This window comes from Gossypium arboreum, chromosome 11 (assembly GCF_025698485.1).
Source record: "Gossypium arboreum isolate Shixiya-1 chromosome 11, ASM2569848v2, whole genome shotgun sequence".
Taxonomy (NCBI): Eukaryota; Viridiplantae; Streptophyta; class Magnoliopsida; order Malvales; family Malvaceae; genus Gossypium; species Gossypium arboreum.
Genome location: NC_069080.1, coordinates 7,700,824 through 7,720,648, shown reverse-complemented (window position 1 = coordinate 7,720,648; position 19,825 = coordinate 7,700,824). Strand labels below are relative to the sequence as shown.

Genomic DNA, 19,825 nt, shown 5'->3' with positions numbered 1-19,825 from the left:
TTAAATATGATTTATTATAATGCTAATGTCTCATTATATTCCATCTAAATGGCCGGACAAATGCTACAATGAATTTAACGGAGCAACTACTCTCTTTCTTTAAAATAAAATTATGATTTGGTCTTCGTTTAAAGAAAATTACAAAAAAGGAAAAAAAGGAAACGTCAAAATGACGTCGATGAATAAGCATGGTAACATAGATATATACTGCAGGAGAAAAAACAGGGAGTTAAAAGGCTTCCGTAGTAAGTTTCCAGATTTATCGAATAGCGATCGTGGTTGTAGGAGATGCGACGAAGGACAATCCTGTCATTTGAAGAAACTGCCGAGCTGTCCACTTCACGACCAATTGCCGGAATCTAAGTGCACCGCAAATAAAGAAGGAAAAAAGTTAAATCACTGTTTCGGTAACTTTTGAAAATTTAAACTTCAAAATGGGGCCCGTGGAGGATGAATCCGTGCTAAGCCTCAGACCGTCTTTGTCTCATTCCCAAACACAGTGGGCCCCCCTCCCTCCCTCTCTCCATCCATAATCGCTTTGTTCAAAACTTTCGAATTCACCGTATCACGAACCCACGCCAAAACTTGGTCACTGTAACTCGTAACCATTGAACTTCAAAGCAAGCTATAACTCCAAAAAAGTTAAAAAACAAAAAACAAAAAAGAAGGGGAAAAAGTGATGGCTTCCAATGGTTACAGAAATGGTACGGGTACCAACAAGGGAGCTATTAAGCCCCCCGCTTCATCTAATATCAGATCATCTTCATTCAAATCAAGGCTTCCTCCTTCATCCAATCACTCGCCGGGATCTGCTCTTCGCCGGACTAGCTCTGCCTCTTTCACCACCGCCGCTGGAGGTGACGGCGGTTAGTCTTTCAATTATTTCCTGTAATTGATTCCATAGTGCTATACCAAGTAAATGATTTATTGCGCTCGGTTTTTTCTCTACAGTGCCCGGAAGAGTTCGAGTAGCCGTTAGATTAAGGCCGCGAAATGCAGAAGAGTCGACTGCCGATGCAGATTTTGCCGATTGCGTTGAACTCCAACCCGAGGTTAAAAAAAAAAAAAACCTAAAATATTGAAGTTCTCAATTTCATTTTGTTGCTCTTACTCAGGACGGTTATTAGTGATTTTTTTTTTCTTTTACATTTATTGTTTTATTAATAAATTTTGTTTTACTTATAGCTTAAGAGGCTTAAACTTAGGAAGAACAATTGGGAATCAGAAACCTACGAGTTTGATGAAGTGCTTACCGAGTTTGCTTCTCAAAAACGTGTCTACGAAGTTGTTGCTAAACCTGTTGTGGAGGTCTGTTTCATTTCAAATGTTTTCTTAATTTTACAATACAATGCCATTAAATTATGCACGTTTAGTGCTTAGTGTTTTGCCCCTATATCATTTTTGCTTTGGTTTTTTCAGAGTGTTCTGGATGGTTATAATGGTACAGTTATGGCTTATGGCCAGACTGGAACTGGGAAAACTTTCACTCTTGGACGATTGGGTGAGGAAGATACATCCGCTCGTGGAATAATGGTTCGTTCAATGGAGGAGATTTTAGCTAATGTTTCTCGAGAAACAGATTCTATCTCTGTTTCTTATTTGCAGGTTGATAGACTCATGAATTTTATTCTGTAATCTGTGTGATGCTTAGTTCTGAAAATTAATTGAATGTAATTTCTTTGGTGGTATCATGTTTGTTCAACTGTGCTATTTTGTATAAAATGCTTCTTGGATTTTAAATTTTTTTATTGTTTCCTTACAGTTTATATGCTCTGATTTTTTTGTTAGACTTTCTGCTTTTGTGTTTCCTCAGTAAGAACTTTTACTAGTTTGTTTCCAATGTTTCCTTGTAGCTTTACATGGAGACCATCCAGGATCTCCTTGATCCGGCAAATGATAATATTTCCATTGTGGAAGATCCCAGAACTGGAGATGTGTCCTTACCGGGGGCAACTCATGTAGAAATTAAGGATGAGCAGAGTTTTTTGGAGCTACTGAGGTTAGGGGAAGCTCATCGAATTGCTGCAAATACTAAGTTGAATACTGAATCTTCTCGCAGTCATGCCATATTGATGGTGACTAATTTTTTCATTTCTGCTTCCAAATTTATGCACCACATTTTATTACCTACCTGTAGTTATTTATGCAGTTGTATTATCCTTTAGTAAAATAATATATATTCAACCATGTTACTGCAGGTACATGTTAAGAGATCAGTCTTGGGAGAAGAAGTTGCCATTCCAACTGAGTCAGACAAGTCTTCTCACTTTGTCAAACCTCCAAAGCCTCTTGTCCGGAAAAGCAAGCTTGTATTGGTAGATTTGGCAGGCTCAGAGCGTGTTCAAAAGTCAGGTGCTTATCTTTTCTTCCCCTCCAGTGGCAAATCGGTTGCCTGCTGCATATCAAAGAGCATTTTCATTTTTTGCCACCTAAGATTTTTAAGCATTGCATCTCATATATATATCTTTGGCAAAGAAGTTATATTTCCTATCCAACCTATATATGCCTGTATCCTTTCTTAAGTGCTAGTGCTGGCGTTACTTATGAGTTGGATCCGGTTTGATGAGTTTGATTCTCTTTGCTTCTGGCAGGAAGTGAGGGACACATGTTGGAAGAAGCTAAGTCTATTAACCTGTCACTGAGTGCTTTGGGTAAGTGTATTAATGCTTTAGCAGAGAATAGTGCTCATGTGCCCATTCGTGATTCAAAACTTACGAGGCTACTCAGAGATTCTTTCGGAGGTAAGTCATCTTTTATGTTAATTTAAGTTGGCATGTGCCCGGGCTACATTTTAACCTAACTAAGCTATTATGGCGAAGATGTTTATGATCTAAATTTTTATATATTTCTTTAGGAGTTTTATATCTGGAGTTGAATGTTTTTGAGTTATTATGAGATAGATTCTATGTATTGCAGGTACTGCCAGGACCTCATTAATTGTGACAATTGGCCCTTCCCCACGACATCGAGGAGAGACTGCAAGTACGATATTGTTTGGTCAAAGGGTGAGTTCTTACACCTAAATGGGCTCAAACTATAATCTATCATGTGTTTGCTATAAATAATATCTGCTTTCAAACAACTCATGATTATAAAGTGAAGGCACTGGATGCATCGTAGTTATATTTAAGCTTCTCTTCGTTGTTTGACACATTTCTTTCATCTGTCCATTTCTTCATGTTTTGTGTAACATAGTCTCTAAATTATGTAAAAGTAAGATGCTATTACCTTGCTAACTCCATTATGTTCAGGCAATGAAGGTGGAGAATATGTTGAGAATAAAGGAAGAGTTTGATTATAAAAGTTTGGCTAGAAGGCTTGAAATACAGCTGGACAAGCTCATTGCAGAAAATGACAGGCAACAGAAGGCTTTTGATGACGAAGTTGAAAGAATAAACTTAGAAGCACAAAACCGTGTCTCTGAGGTTGAGAGAAATTTCACAGATGCCTTAGAGGTTAGTTCAGCAATTCATCACTCCCCCTGATGCGTGATTCTATATCCTCATGTTTTTATATTTTCCATTATTCATTATTAAACAGTTATTTGCTTGAGAATGTGATATATTGATATTGAACATCTGGTTGCTCCTTTTACAGAAGGAACGACTAAAGTGCCAGATGGAATATATGGAATCAGTTAAGAAGCTGGAGGAAAAGATGATAGAAAATCAACAGAAGCATCAGCATGATGGCTTCATGAAGGACAAATGTAATGGGGAGGTACTTTGCATCAAGAACCATAACTTGTTTCATGTTAAGTTTATCAGGTGAATTCATGGCTAGCCAGTTGGGAACTTGTCTTGATGACATTTATGATCTTTCTTTGATATAACAGCATTAAGGAATTGTGCATTATTTTCCTAACTTATCACGTTATATTTTTCTTGTGTGTAAGTTTCACTTTAGATATGTAGTAGCATGCCTATTGTTGAGCCATGTTTCTTTCTAATTTTCTTGTATATGTGGCTTAAAGTTTCTTCCATCAGTCAGATTTTTGTCCCATACTGTGGCAATCACCTCTCAAAGCTATTTCTGCGAACTCAAGTTCAAAGTTCTCTATTTCGCATGCGTTTATTGGAAGATGTGATTAATTCAAACTTTATTCTTATAGTGTTTTCAATGTTTGAAATACGTATTTATGGCTTGTTGGTGATTTGTTTGGCATTCAACATAATGGTAAAAAGACTCTGTTTTTAATAATGGTGTACACATATTAGTTGCATGATGGTCAAGTATAATGTCCTTGTACGAACTCAATTGCCATTACTAGGTGGTGTACACAGTATTTTAGTTCATCTTGTGTTGTCTTTTGTTAACATGTTTCATCTTCATCATAATTTTTAGGGGCCTGGATTTTGTGAGGACATTGCTGTGATAATAAAACTGCTAGAGAAAGAAACTCATATGAGAAAGGAAGCTGAAAAGGAGGTCAACAAACTTAAAAGTCAACTAGGACAGCACATGGATGCCGGGGTATACTTACTATTCAAAAAATGAATACGTTTATACCAATTTCTGAGCTTCTATTGATATCGGTTATATGAGGATTAATTTGGTGTTTTAGGCAGGTGGAGATGCTGAAATCTTAAAGCTACAAATAGCTCTGGAGGATGAGGTTCATCAGAAAAAGAAGCTTGAAGAAGAAATAATAATACTAAGAAGTCAGATGTTACAACTGACTTTTGAAGCCGACCAGGTATTTGGTGTTATGCATGCTTTTCATGCTATTGTTAAATTCTCTTTCTGAATACAATTGACATCCTGATATATGTAATTCGAAGCTTTGTTGAGTATTTGAGCTTTCCACAATTGGCTTCTCTCATCAACATTATGATCTAGTATCTGGTCTCGATGTCAAAAACTTTGATCATATCAAAAGGAGCTCCTTGTATTTTTATAAATTTTCTGCTTGCATTGAACTTAGCTTAGAAAGACTAGATCTTCTATTTGATGGCTTTTCCTTTATGTGCTTGACTGAAAATTTTGGTGCATTTAATATCATCTGTGAGACTTAGCATCCTTGGCATTCAAACTCAAGCACACCTTTATGCTGATATCTTTTTTATTTTACATATGTAGATGAGAAGGTGTCTTGCAAGAGGTGGATCTGGAAATGCTTATCCTGGTTTAGATTCTCCAATGTCTCAAGTTAGGGACTCTTTGAGTGGACATAAGACACCAGTTTCTGCACTATTTGATCAAGGTCATAAATTATGTTATTTTTCTAAAATATTGCTTGAACTGTTTTTTCCCCATGAATTTCTTATTTTCCTTTTATCAATTTATCAGTTGGAGTGGAAAAGATATTGGATTTGCTTGAGTCAGAAGATGCTAACGTACGCATTCATGCTGTAAAAGTAGTGGCAAACCTAGCAGCTGAAGGTGAGCAAAAGCTTTGGTGTCTTGTGTCCTTGATAAGGTACTCTGTATAGATAGCTGATGGTTAGAAGTCTGTTCAACTTGTAATCTGTCTTTTGGAAAATTTGATTGTAGACCTTGGGTGCTAATTGCTTATACTCATGTTATGGAGTGCTTTGGGTAAAACTAATTTGAATGTTTAAGCATTAAAATCAGTATTGGACCACTATATTACCTTATTTGTTGTTGCTTTCTCAGCTTCAGTATTCTGCTTGTGTTGGTTGGTCAAGCTAATATTTCCATCTCTTTTTGCTTGAAAAGGCTTCTTCTTTACCCTGTTATAAAAGTTAATTGTTCAAATAAATCCAGTTCCTCTAATAAGGATGAAATTGTGCTATGTCTTCGTATGTGAGTAATGAGGAGCACTTTCCATTTACTGAGCAGAAGCAAACCAGGAAAGGATTGTTGAAGCTGGTGGTCTTACTTCCTTGCTGATGCTTCTAAGAAGTTATGAGGATGAAACTGTTCGCAGAGTAGCAGCCGGTGCAATTGCTAATCTTGCAATGAATGGTAATATTTTTCTTTAAATATCCTTCTTATCATTTTTGAGTATTTCAGTCTACTTTTAATTGGTGTTTTTGTGCCAAGAGTTCGTCCACTGATTGGTTCTGAGTTCTGACTACATAGGTTTAATATATTTTCCTTTTATGCAAAGCAGAAGCCAATCAAGAACTCATAATGGTTCAAGGGGGAATCAGTTTATTGTCTACTACAGCATCTGATGCTGAGGATCCTCAGACTCTACGCATGGTTGCTGGAGCTATAGCTAACCTGTGTGGGAATGGTATACTAATTTATCTTTGTATTACCTCTTTTACATTACAGTGTTTATTTTCCCATATCTGGTATAATTTTAATTGCTATTGTATAATTGATCTCTCGGTACTACATAAATTCTATGATTAATTAGACCTACTACATGAAGAATTTCTTGGTTGTATTATCCATTGCATGCACTACTTTGCGGCTTCATTCCATGTAATAGGAGTATTCCATTTATGGGATCTGTCACGCCTTTGGCTTTGTCATTTAGGCTTCCATGATAAATTCTAATTATGCTTAGTACTTGTCCTTATGGTTGCTATTGAACTTAAATCCTGCTTTGGCAATGCTTGAACTGGGCTGTTCTTTCTGCTTCTGACACATTCTCATGCTTCTTCCAGATAAACTGCAAGCAACACTGAGGTCTGAAGGTGGAATCAAGGCATTGCTGGGAATGGTGAGATGCAGACATCCAGATGTTCTTTCCCAAGTTGCTCGTGGAATTGCCAACTTTGCAAAATGTGAATCTCGTGCATCTACTAATGGTAAGTCTTGGATCTGTTGCATGCCATTGTTGACTGTTGACTGCTGTGAAGTTTTAGTTATCCTTCTGCATCAACGTAACTCTCTTTATTCTTAAGCTCAAATCTGACTTAAGCTGTGTAGTTCTTTTCAAAATATCAGTCATTTAGCTTGATAACATCTAGCACGAAATGGTCTCCACATGGCTCTCGTGTTACTTCAGGTATACGAAGCGGGAGATCACTTCTTATCGATGAAGGTGCACTTCCATGGATTGTGCAAAATGCTAACAATGATGCTGCACCTATTAGGCGACACATTGAGCTCGCACTGTGTCATTTGGCACAGCATGGTCAGTTGAATTCTCCATCGATAAAAATTAATCTTTGTGAGACACTATACACGTTGGGACCTTTATTTTTTTAACCTTTTGAAATTTCAGAAGCAAATGCAAAGGACATGATAAATGGGGGTGCCCTCTGGGAGCTGGTTCGCATAACACGGGACTGTTCTCGAGAGGATATTAGAAGTCTTGCTCGCCGAACACTGAATTCGAGCCTGTTATTTCGATCTGAAATGAGGCGGCTAAGGATAGAGTTGTGATTGAGGTGAAGTTTTGGGCCTTTTTGTAACCTGTTCTAAAAGTGGGATGTCAGGAAAACAACATATCTCGACACTGTATAGTCTTGAAGGTCGAGAGATTGGTGTAATACCACCCTCAGCGCTGAAAGAGCTTCTACAATTTGGGGTGGGTTTGTAGTAGTATTATTTATTTTTGCTAGGTTCTTTCGTTGAGCTTAACGTAAGTTTCCGTTGGTGAAATGGTTGGGATGAAGAAAAATTTTGTTGGCCATGTTAAGCCGAAATATCATTTTGTAGTATGTGTTAAGGGGGGCACTCATTAATTATGTGTTCTTTAAAACTTTTACTAGTCATTTATTCTTTATTTGCCAATTGCAGTAAAATGAGTTCAAAGGGTCAAATAAAAAGCAAGTAAAATTTAATTTAAACATCTTTTTTAAACTTTATAAGTACAAATATAATAAATTGCAAATACTTATTTGAACTAGAATATAATTGGATAAAATTTAGCTATGATAAATGGGCATGGTAGCGTTAATGATTCACGTATGGTAATTGTTTCTGCAGGATTAAAGTTTAACTTTTACCAACAATTCGCTAAAATTTAATTTAAAATTTAAATAGCGATTAATCATATAACTTTTTGATATGAAAAATATGAAGACGCGCTATTTATTTGAGCAATTTTCTATAAGCCCAAGGCTGTAACAAGCCCTGTCGAGTTTCGTACAATTACTAACAAATAAACCCGAGTAGGAATGGACCCGCACCAAAACATAAGTGAGATTAGCGGTGTACTACGTATAACTTTTAGAAAATTTTAAAACATAAAATATGATTAACTCAATGAGCATCGCACATGAATATAGTAGTTTAAATATACTTAAAAAATAATTATGAATCTTATAAAAAGTAAAATAAAACACGTGTCAATTTCTTGTGCAGCTTATAAAATAGAAAAAGGAAATTTATTATCAACACATAAAGGGCTAACTCTACAATAAACACGGTTGCGAATTGTCTTTGAACGAATGATTTATAACTTTTATCAACATTATGATACGAAAAATTAGTAAAGAAAAGGCCATGCTATGATTGGCTTATCAACTTCAATTATATGCCTTGGGTTCTCCTGCAGTAGTGATTCAATATCCAGTAATACACTATAATATTCAACCGAAAGTTTCTTCTTTTTTGGTTCAATAATTACTAAACTAATTATACCATCAATCCAATATTATTATTTTTTATCATTCTTCTAGACTCTTCTATTTTGTAAACTTCTAATCTTGTTTATTTTCCTGATTTTGATGTAAAGTTGTTATTTATATCCTTAAACTTATCTGCTTTTTTTTTTTTCCCATTAGATTCATTGAAGATAATGAATAGAAAAAACTGTAATATAAATGGAAATATAATTAAAAAGAAGAAGAAGATAATAAGTTTTAAGGATCCAGAGATATAAAAGGGCAGGCCGGGGGTCAACTTGTGGACAATGTAGGGGATGGTGGATGTTAATGGCTAGTCTAAAAATGTGGCCATTATATATGCTTTGTCTTTCATTTCATGAGATAGGTACCAAAAAAGGAAAAACAAAGGAATCTTAATATTTTACAAACTAATAATTATTGCATTGTACTTCAAGGAATCAAAGGATCCATGTTAATCATCAACAACCTCAATTGCCATTTTCTTCCACTCCATTACCAGTATAAATTTTTTAACTTCACAAAATGGACTTTTTTTTTTTTTTTGGTAACAAAGGAAAGGCACCTTGTTAAAAGGTACTTAATTAGACAGAAACTGAGACAAACTGAGTCCCAAGTGCATCGTTTTCAAGCTGATGCAAAGCTTCCGATACCAGATCTGGAAAAACCTGAAGCCCCAGTTGACCACCCAAAGCCAATTTAGCATCAATATCTACCACCTTATTTGCTTGCCGAGAAATATGGAGCACTGTAACCAACCACTTCTGCCTGCACAATGTACGTATTTCCTTAACCAACCAATTTGAGTAGAAGCTGTCCCAACCGTTGTTAATCTGTTCCACGGCCTCCTTACTGTCACTTTCCATTATTACTTCATGAAAACCACGATCCCAGTTTAGTTGCAACCCATCATAAATAGCCCAAGGCTCGGATTTGAGAACTGTAGCCAAGCCAATAGTTCCAGAAAACCCTAGTAAACATTCACCCTTCTCATCCCGAAAAACTACTCCTGCAGAAGCGACGCCCCTCGTCATACTAAAAGCAGCATCAGTGTTAATTTTCACCACTCGACAAGGCGGGCTTAACCATATATCAACCGGCTGGGAAAGACAATTAGTATTGGTCAATCGTTTTATCGATTTATTATAACCTTTGGCCAGACATATACTACGATGCACCACTCCTCTTGGATCCAAATCTTTATTCCGAAAAACAAAAGAAATTCCATTGTTTCCATATAAAGTAAACAAGCAGCCCCAAAGCAGCTCTTCCATCTTGAATCATTCCTCATGATGTTCCATAGATTATTAATACCACCCATCAGCCAAGAATATATCAGCATCAACAGTAAAAAAAAAGCTATGCCTAACATTAACAAGTACTAATTGGTTTGTGTCACGAGCCATGGATTTAAGCCCATAATGAATGTGCATAGAATGTCTTATGGAAGTCGATTGATTAAATGGGGTTCATTGACCCGTTTCATGGAACACATAGAGAAAATCATCTATTTGAAGTCTTGGTGGGCGAATAAAACTGTTAAGTAAAACTATAGTTACTAGATAATTATTGTAAATCTTAAAGGATAACAACGTATAATGTTTAAATTTCTTAAGACTCTCATATTTTAAATACGCATTACTCTCAATTGTTGATATAATTTGATTTGTACCGTTGGATTTAGAGGAGCTCAATTATAAATAGAAGTTATCACCTCATATGTAATCACTCAAACACTTGGTATGTTATTAGTCTTTTTTGAATTTTCTGTTTGATATAATTTCTTGTCTTTTCTAGTTTGCTTCTGTTTTATCTTCGGTGCCCTAGAGAATTTCTGTGAAAATTCTCATTTTTCGATAATAAAGTTGACTTAGGCAGATTTGAGCCCAAAATATCGTCTAAGGCCTCGAAATTTGCTAGATAAAAGTTTTAGTCCCATGACACTAGCACCCATACAATCGCACAAGGCTTTTGTAATAGATTCAGTACGAACAAATTGAGCAACTAACATCGAATGTACCTCTTCTTAATCGTTCACTGTTCATCAATAGTCAACCTTTAGCAGCTAGCAAATGAATTGTCTCACACGCTAAGGGTCCTGAATTCTCCAAACTCCCTTTCATTTCTCCTCACATGCTAAGGGTCTTGATCATGCTTTAAGTTGATGCCACCGTGCAACTACCATTTGATGTTTCATGCCACAAACATACATCAAGATTGGCCTCAATATAAGGAGAACTTATAGAAGAAATTATGATGGTTATTTAAAAGACAATAAAAGGTTTGATAAATTCCCATCTCCATTCGCCACTTATATTCACATAATTCACTACCCAAATAGGATGTCGTATGTTTAAAGGAATAGCAAAACAGTTCACCAATAGACCTATACCAGGAATCCAACTATCTTTCCAAAACTTTATTGATTTACCATTTCCAATGATCCAATGTATATTGTCCCTAAGCAAATCCCATTCTTTAGACAATGATCTCCATATAAAAGAGCAACGAGTTCTATTGATGGAAGTTGGACAATCAATATCAATCTTATAATTACTCCTAAGCACTCTAGGCTACCAATAATCCAACTTAGTAATGATTTGGAATTCAATATTTAGAAGGACCACTTTGTTTTAGTTCAACAATTTCCTCAGCCCAAAACCTCTATTAGTTAGCGGTTGACAACAAGAATCCTAAAGAGAAACTTTCCGTGACTTATTTGAAGATCTCCAAATGAAACTTCAAACCAGCTTTTCAATTGTCTCATAAACTCCAAAAGGGTTCTTCGTAGTTTGCATAAATAACTAGGAATAGTCAAAATAATAGATTTAGCCAATATAACCCTTCTTCCAAGAGACAATGACTTAATGTTCCATCCGAAAGCCTAATTCGCACGTTATGGATAAAGAATTGAAAAGTAGCTTTTTTAACCCTTTGATGGAAGTATGGTACACCAAGATAAATAACTAGATCATTTACTGTTGAAGTTGGCTTCCATGCAGACCAAGAAGCAGGGGAAGCTGCCCAAGCCTTGCATGTTGCAGCTGGAGTATATGCTGCTGTTTTGTTACTTTCAGCTAATGTTTTGTTGCTTAGTTTGATTTGAACTAAGTTGGTAAAAGATTTTGATGTAATTAGGTAGTGATTGAGTTGATAAATCAGCTTTGTTCAAGTGTACAAGTTATTTTACCAAGTTTCTATGTAATTAGATGTAGTAGGTAGTATTTGGTGATAGTTCTTAGCTATAAATGTATTGTTTTTCTAGTTGAATGAGTGAGCTAAATGAGCTAAAGCCATAGCTCCCTTGCAGCACATTTTTGAGAAAGTAAAAATTTTTGCCTTGTTCTGTCCTGTATTTCTTCCTCTGCTCTCCTCCTCCTCCAAAAACCCAACAATTGGTATCATGAGCCTTAGTTTTAATGGTCATTGATTTTTGCTTCCGCTGCTTGTTAAAAGAAAGAAGTTGTCAAAGCATGTCATCAAGGACTGCTTGAAGAGAAGACAACATCAGCTCAACCTTACTTGAATAAGTTGAAGGAGGAGTTTTCAAGGAAAGAATGCGAGCTTTCCAATGTGCAAGCTGCAAGCTCAGCAAGAATGTGCAAGCTGCAAGCTTAGCAAGATGTCAAAGCTGCAAGCTTAGTAAGAAGTGATAGTTGCGAGCCTGTTGAAGACACCTGTTGAAGACAGTATGCAAAGATGTGAATCTATCAAAGGTGCGAGCTCAGCAACATACGGAAGCAAAAAGAAGCAGGACTGTAATTAGCAAGGGAAAACAAGGTAGGATGTGTTTGAATGGTGATACCAACCAAGGCTATGAAGGAGGAGAATACTCCATTCGATGAACAAATCTTTGCCACAAAAGACTGGTATGGTCAAATTGTGTGAGTCAAGATTTGGTTAAAAATGAGGCCAAGGTTGAAAATGTATTTCTTGAGCAAGTTCAGCTTGAAACAAAGCATCTAAGGACTGCCAAGTTAAAAAAAAAAACTTGATGAATGATTGGTATTTGCAGCATGAAAGCCAATGAGGAGTGTTGAAGTTGGCTTCTATGCAGACCAAGAAGCAGGGGAAGCTGCCCAAGCCTTGCATGTTGTAGCTGGAGCATATGCTGCTGTTTTGTTACTTTCAGCTAATGTTTTGTTGCTTAGTTTGATTTGAACTAAGTTGGTAACATGTTTGATGTAATTAGGTGTTGATAAATTGATAAATTAGCTTTACCATGTGTGCAAGTTATGTTTATCAATTTACTAGGCTACTAGTAGGTAGTATTTGGTGATAGTTTTTAGCTATAAATGTATTGTTTTTCTAGTTAAATGAGTGAGCTAAATGAGCTGAAGCCATAGCTCCCTTGTTGCACATTTGTGAGCAAGTAAAAATTTTTGCCTTCTTCTGTCCTGTATTTATTCCTCTGTTCAGCTCCTCCTCAAAAAACCCAACATTTACTTGTTGAAAACCAAGTTGACGCGTAATAAGTGAAGCAACAAATTCTAAAATATTACTAAAAAACAAAACCTTTGACTTACTTGTATTAATCTTGTAACCAAAACAATAGTAAAATTGTTGTAGAATAGAACTTATAACCATAGCGTGTTCCGATGAAGCCTTACAGAACAATACCAAATCATCTACAAAGAAAAGATAAGAAAGTAAAGGTCCATCCTTGGAAAGCCTAATGAGGCGTCAAAACCTCTTCTGACCGCATTACAAATACTATGACCTAACCTCTCCACTCGCAAAACAAAAAGATAAAGCAACAAAAGGTTACCCTATCTAATTCCCCTAGAAGAGTAAAATGCATCATCGAACCACCATTCTAAAGAAGTTGCATTAAAGAGGAAGAGATAAAGTGCATTATGATTTTATGAAGGGTATGCAGAATATTACCATATACCAAAGAGTCATTCATAAAGTCCAAATGAACCCTATCATAAGCTTTCTCGAAATCAATCTTAACAACCATCCGACTTGTATTTCTTTTTTTTTAATTTGGAATGAGTGAACCTTCTAAATAATCAAAATGTTATCAGTAATATTCGCCCTGCCACAAAACTTATTTGTTTCGGTCAAAAAATCGTAAGCATAATCATTTTAATCCTATTAACAATCACCTTTGTTAAAACCTTGTAGATAGTCGAGCAAAGATTGATTGGACGAAATTGGGAAATCTCCTCCAGTGAAGAAGACTTCAGAATAAGAACCAAGAGAGTTTTATTAAAGAAAGGATTGATATTACCGCCTCCAAAAACATTCCTTACCCAACTAATAATTGAAGGTCCAACTGTTTTCCATTGTAACTGGAAAAATTGAGCATTCAAGCCATCAATACCCAGTGCCTGTAACGGTGCCATATAAAAAAGAACATATCTCACCTTCTCAGTCATCACCTTACTAGAAAGCCTAGCTTGGTTGTAACACCCCTTACCCGTATTCGTCGCCGAAATAGAGTAGGAGGCATTACCGGAGTTTACCGAATTAATTTTCCATTAATACGAGTTAAATACTATTCATTTACTAAAACATGCCATGGCGTTCTTTAGATGGGCCTCCAAAGCCCAAAACATACTTTGAGACCAAACCAGAATTAAATCGAAACCATAGGGAATTTTTTGCAAAATCCCAAAGTTTTTTTTTTTTTTTATCAATATAACCCCTTTATAAATATCTAACATTCCCTGCAAATTTTAAAACCGAGACCAATCCAACCAACCAATTCATTTCAATCAATTTGTTACCAAATTATACTACTATTATAATTATACTATTTAACATATTCATCATTCTTTACTTTAATGTATATTTCTTAAACAAGTCTTAGTATTTATATAATCATCAAACCTTATACATGCCATATAAATCAAAAAGAAATTTACAAAAGCTACCGGAGATAATCTGGATAGTGTGATCCTCTGTGTTGATCGATCCTCCGTATACTTCCACGCCAATCTACAAGAGACATTGATTACACTCATGTAAGCTTATAGAAGCTTAGTAAGTTCATAGGCATAAAACATAAATCTTACCAAATATTTATACACTTATACAATATACATAATTATTAAGTTCACCTGTCAACCACAGTCATTGGTGAGTTCCCTTGTATAAACTTACTACCACTTATCCATTTCCTTTAATTCTTTTGGGCCCATTTGTCACATATTATTCTTTAACCAAATTAGGGAATGGTTACGGAAAATTGAGTACTTCACTTTCACTTTGCCATAGTATAACTATGGTCTTGCGTATGATCACTTATCACCTTTTGAAGTCATAGTCCTGCCATGGTCTTACACTGATCACATTTATCACTTGTCACTGATCAGATAAGTGTAGCTAAAGCTACCACTTATCACTTATCACTTGTCACTGATCAGATAAGTGTAGCTAAAGCTACCACTTATCACTTGTCACTTGTCACTTATCACTGGTCAGATAAGTGTAGCTGAGGCTACCACTTATCACTTGTCACTGATCAGAAGTACTCAAATCCAACATTCCGCTCAATTTAATCATTTATTCGATTTTTGGGTTGTTATTTTATTCTCTATTTATCAATAAATATATTTCATCATACATATTACATTATATAATTCATAAAATTAATATATAATCATTCAAACTTCAACCATATGAACTTACCTGGGTCGATTTGCAAAATTTGTGAAAGTTCAGGGACTAATCAGCTACTTTTTCTTTTCCTCGACTTGCTTCGGGTTCTCAATTTGCAGTAAAAATATGAAAAACCAGCTTAAGAAAACCCTTCTATGGTGTTTTTTTCTAATGAGAATGTAGAAAAATAATGAGAAATCTAGATAATTCCACTTTAGTCCTAGGTTTATTAAGTAAATTTTGCAATATTCCAATTTTGCCCTTAATTCATCAATTTTCCTGATGATTTCATGCCTCTCGCCGTCCAACCCAAATAGACCTTGGGTCTATTTTCCTTTTAAACCCTCTTTCTTTTATCATTTAAGCTATTTAATCATTTCCCATAATTTTACATTTGTTACAATTTAATCTTTTTTATTCAATTAACTATCGAAACTTTAAAATTTTTAACGAAACTTTAATACTAACTTATTAACACTCCATAAATATTTATAAAATTATTTATGGCTCATTTTAAAATTTTCAAACTCTCTATATCTCATTTTCGATTCTAATTTTTAAAATTTTTATTTCTAGTACACTATTCGCTATTTCAAAAATTTTCCTAACTTCACACTTAACTTATTTTCACTAAATTATTAATATTTTCTACTCATTTGTCGGATTTAGTGATCTAGAATCACTGTTCCGACACCACTGAAAATTTAGGCTATTACATTGGTCCACATCAATACACAAAGGAAACTTGCACCAAATTGGAAAAATACCTTACAACAACCCTTTATTCATATAAAGATTCCTGAAAAACTCAATGGTATGGCTACTAATATCATCATTATCAAAACACCAATCCCCATTTATCTTCAACGAGCATTATTTGTTTTGAGCCCATCAGAAAATTGTAAGGCCATAGAAATGTTTTGTATTGTGATCCCCATGGGCTAACTAATTACACGTTATCTCTCAATAGAAGCTTGAACACCCTTAAATATTCCCATTACTTGGCGTTTCTAAAAGAAAATATTGTTGAAAACCTCCTTATTCTACAATTTAACCTTTTCGGTAAAATGAGTGACAATTTTCGACAAAAGAGAAGTCAACCAATCATCCATTTCCAAATCCTTAAACGATGGATGAGAAATCCATTTAGCAAAAAATATAAAGGGTGGCTAAGCCCTCCTCCCAAACTCAATCAATATCGGTCTATGATCTAACTTTGTTTTCAACAAATGTAGGACCAACATTTTAGGATATAATCGAGTCTAGAAACCATTGTATATAGCTCAATCAAGCCTTTTAAACAAATGACCCCTACTCCACATAAAATTTGGCCCTTTGAAACCCAAATCCTTTAGGCCATTGCAAAATAGAAATCCACACAACAACTTACATCCTCTACCAACTAATCGAGACCCCTCGTTCTTTTCATCACTAGTCAAGATCGCATTAAAATCGCCTTCTAAAATCCTTGGGTCTTGCATTGTCCTAGCAACTATACATAAAAATTCCCACAATTGTTTATGTTTTGAAAAATTAAATTTACCATAAATAGTAGTAAAGTAACAATAAGCATTATTAAAAGGTAGTACCACTTTCATATAAATAAATTGAAAATGGTTGAAAATGACTTAAACTTTGGCAAGATCAAACCATAAAACCGAAAAACCCATTAGCTTCAACACAATAAGAATATCGTAGACCAATTCTCTCTATGATATCATTGACCCTTGACCCATTGACTCTTTGCTCAAGCACCACAATAATATAAGGAGAATAATCTCTTATATATTCCTTCAGAAAATGAACAAAACTCAAGCTACCGCACCCTTAAATGCTTCAAACCAAAAATTTGCCACTCATGTTGCAACACCCTTAACCCCGTCCCGTTACCGGAACAGGATTACTGAGTATTACCAGTCATTACAGTACATTTGCACATAAACGAGTATAAATGCAATATATCCATCTAAATATAATTTTTAATGGGTCCACAGTACTTTACAAGTATAATTAAAACAAACCAGGATTCGATCCTAAAGCTTAGTAAATTTTTCTTGAAATTTTAAATTCACTTGTTTTGAACAGTACCACACGCCCGTGTGGCTAATTTAACATGCCCGTGCAACATGGGACACGCCCGTGCAACATGGGCACGCCTGTGTCCTCAACCTGTGTGCAACACTGACTTTAAGATACGGCCGTAGCAACCAAGGCACACGCCTGTGTGACAAACTATGTGAACTCAAAATGAACCTTGTATTTTAAAAATTTACCAATCTTGTAAATTTCAATCCACAATCAATACAAATACCAATATTAAACCAATCCAAACGTATTTTATATATTATCTAATATTTAACTTTAAACACTTATCATATATCATTATCAATTATCAATTTACTTACTTCACTATTACAATCACAATCCAATATAACACACTTAAGACATCCTAGGTACATGCCATTACTGATAATTAACATGCTTTACCTTTTTGAGTTCGGGATCGACTTATGATGCTGATTTGACGATCTGTCTTTAACCTAACCTGCGCATGGAAACAAACCGTACGCTGAGTATGAGCACAGTGGTATTTCTATAAACCAATACTTAAGTCAATAATAAATCATATATCAATGAACCTTGAGAATTCAATCTATTACTACTAATAGTTCAATCATTTGTTTTTGAAATATAATGCTAAGATCTTGTTAATCACTTTCGATGAAATGTATACAATTTCAATGTTTGTTCACTATCCATCGATTTTTTATATTTATTCAGTAATAACCTGTGTTCAGTATCATTCAGACATTCAGTAGCAGTCATTATTCAGTAACAATTAGTTTTTCAGTACTTTTATTTACAATTCATTTGAGTAATAATATTATTCACCTTTCATTCAATATTTTGTACTATCTCATTTTAATAACAATCAATATTCTTGGTAACAACCAATTGATCTTTATCGTTCAGTACCAGTCAGTCAATAGTAATAATCGGTTAATCAGTAATATTCATTTATTCAGTATCAATTGTTTATTCTATAACAGTCAATTATTCAGTAGCAGATAGTCTTTAATACTTTTCATTACCCCTATTAACATGACTCAGACCTGGACGGATACACGGATCCAACCCACACACCGGGGATAGTATACGATGTTTCATCGACCAAACTGAATACCTTGTAAGGGTAATAAAGATAAAGATAAAGATAAAGATATGATGGCGGTATACAAAGTACCTTATCGGAACAAATCTAGAACAGTAATAGTAACAGTCAGGTACGGAGTACCTCTTCGGAACGAATCTGGAACAGTCACAGTTGTCGACACATATAGTATCTCATCGACACACAGTCGGAATATCCCTGAACATTTCCAATCCTATGGCATGCCAACTATATCCGACTAGCCCGAAACAGTTAATAGGGTATTCAAATACTCTTTCAACTTTTCAATTTCATTTGTAATTTAGTTTCAATCCAATTTAATACATTTTTTCATATCAATCCACATGCAAATCAATTTCAATGCAATATACATTTTTTAAATTTCCACTCAATATTCACATATTCTATTCAATATCAATAATCACTAATAATTTATGAATTTTTATTCAATTCAATACCATAATAATAATAATAATAATAATAATACTTACCATTCAGTATAAATAATAAATTCAACAAATAATTATTAGATTCAGTTTATAGAAATACAAACCGTAATTCTCAAGTTTACTCGATATCCTCGTCCACTTTCTCTTTCCCCTTATTCGATGACATTTCTGGCGCTACGTTAGCTACGGAAAAATTTACATTCATTCAAAGTCATTAATATCATATTCTTCAGATTTCCATGTAACTTTTCCATAAATTCCAATTTAGTCCTTCCACCATAACCATTCTTTTTCTTCAAAATTAACTTAAGTTTTCATCTTTATACTTGCTTAAAATAAATTTCAGCTTTTCACATTCAACATAAAACTTAAATTCTGAATTTCTTTCAACTTAGTCTTTACTATGTCAAAACTTAACTTTCTCTTTATGATTTAATCATTTTCCCTCTTCTAACTTAAATTTCTATCAATAAAACTCATAATTCATCATTTTATTCAACATGAATAATATCTAGAAATTTAATAACCTCCAAAATATCAACTTAATGTCATTAAAACTTTGTTCTAAAACTTCTAAAACATCAAAATTAAGTAAAAATAGCTAAATTGACTTACCTATTAAACTTTCAAGCTTCAAAATCCCTATTTACCCTTTTTCCTTTTTTTCCTTTCTTTCCTTTCTTTTTCTCCTTCTTTCTCCCCTGTTTCGTTTTTCTCTGTTTCTTTCTATTCCTTTTTCTTTTTCTTTGTTTTGTTTTATATATATATATAATAACAATAATAATAACTTAATAATATACTTATATAATAAGTAAATATACATGTATTTTACAAATGTACATATACTAATATTACACATGTCACTATACATACCATACATTTGTCAACTTTTATTTATTTTTCACATAAAATCTTATAATATAATTATTTAATTAATAAATACCTTTTATAAATAATAAATATCTATTAATACTTAAATACAAGCATTACAAGTGTATGTAATTTTATTAATACACTTGAACCCAATCATTACCATACATTTGTCTTACTTTTATTTCTTTATCATATAATATCAATTTAATAATAATAAACAGTATTATTAA

General features: G+C 34.3%; 1 protein-coding gene across 2 annotated transcripts; it reads left to right on the top strand.

The window, feature by feature from the left end:
* The first annotated feature begins 390 nt into the window (after positions 1–390).
* Positions 391–7,624, top strand: LOC108460974 (kinesin-like protein KIN-UB). 2 transcript variants are annotated; one of them, XM_053021713.1, is made up of 19 exons: positions 391–857; positions 952–1,052; positions 1,186–1,308; positions 1,420–1,605; positions 1,854–2,075; positions 2,199–2,352; positions 2,592–2,741; positions 2,917–3,005; positions 3,252–3,455; positions 3,598–3,720; positions 4,345–4,473; positions 4,565–4,696; positions 5,080–5,203; positions 5,290–5,382; positions 5,803–5,928; positions 6,077–6,202; positions 6,582–6,725; positions 6,926–7,054; positions 7,145–7,624. In XM_053021713.1, exons 1-19 carry the CDS (start codon positions 680–682, stop codon positions 7,303–7,305), a joined length of 2,694 nt encoding a protein of 897 aa, XP_052877673.1. In that variant the 5' UTR covers positions 391–679; the 3' UTR covers positions 7,306–7,624. The 2 variants fall into 2 exon arrangements, with proteins under 2 accessions (XP_052877673.1, XP_017616195.1); XM_017760706.2 differs by having other exon boundaries at positions 395–866.
* The last annotated feature ends 12,201 nt before the right edge of the window (positions 7,625–19,825 follow it).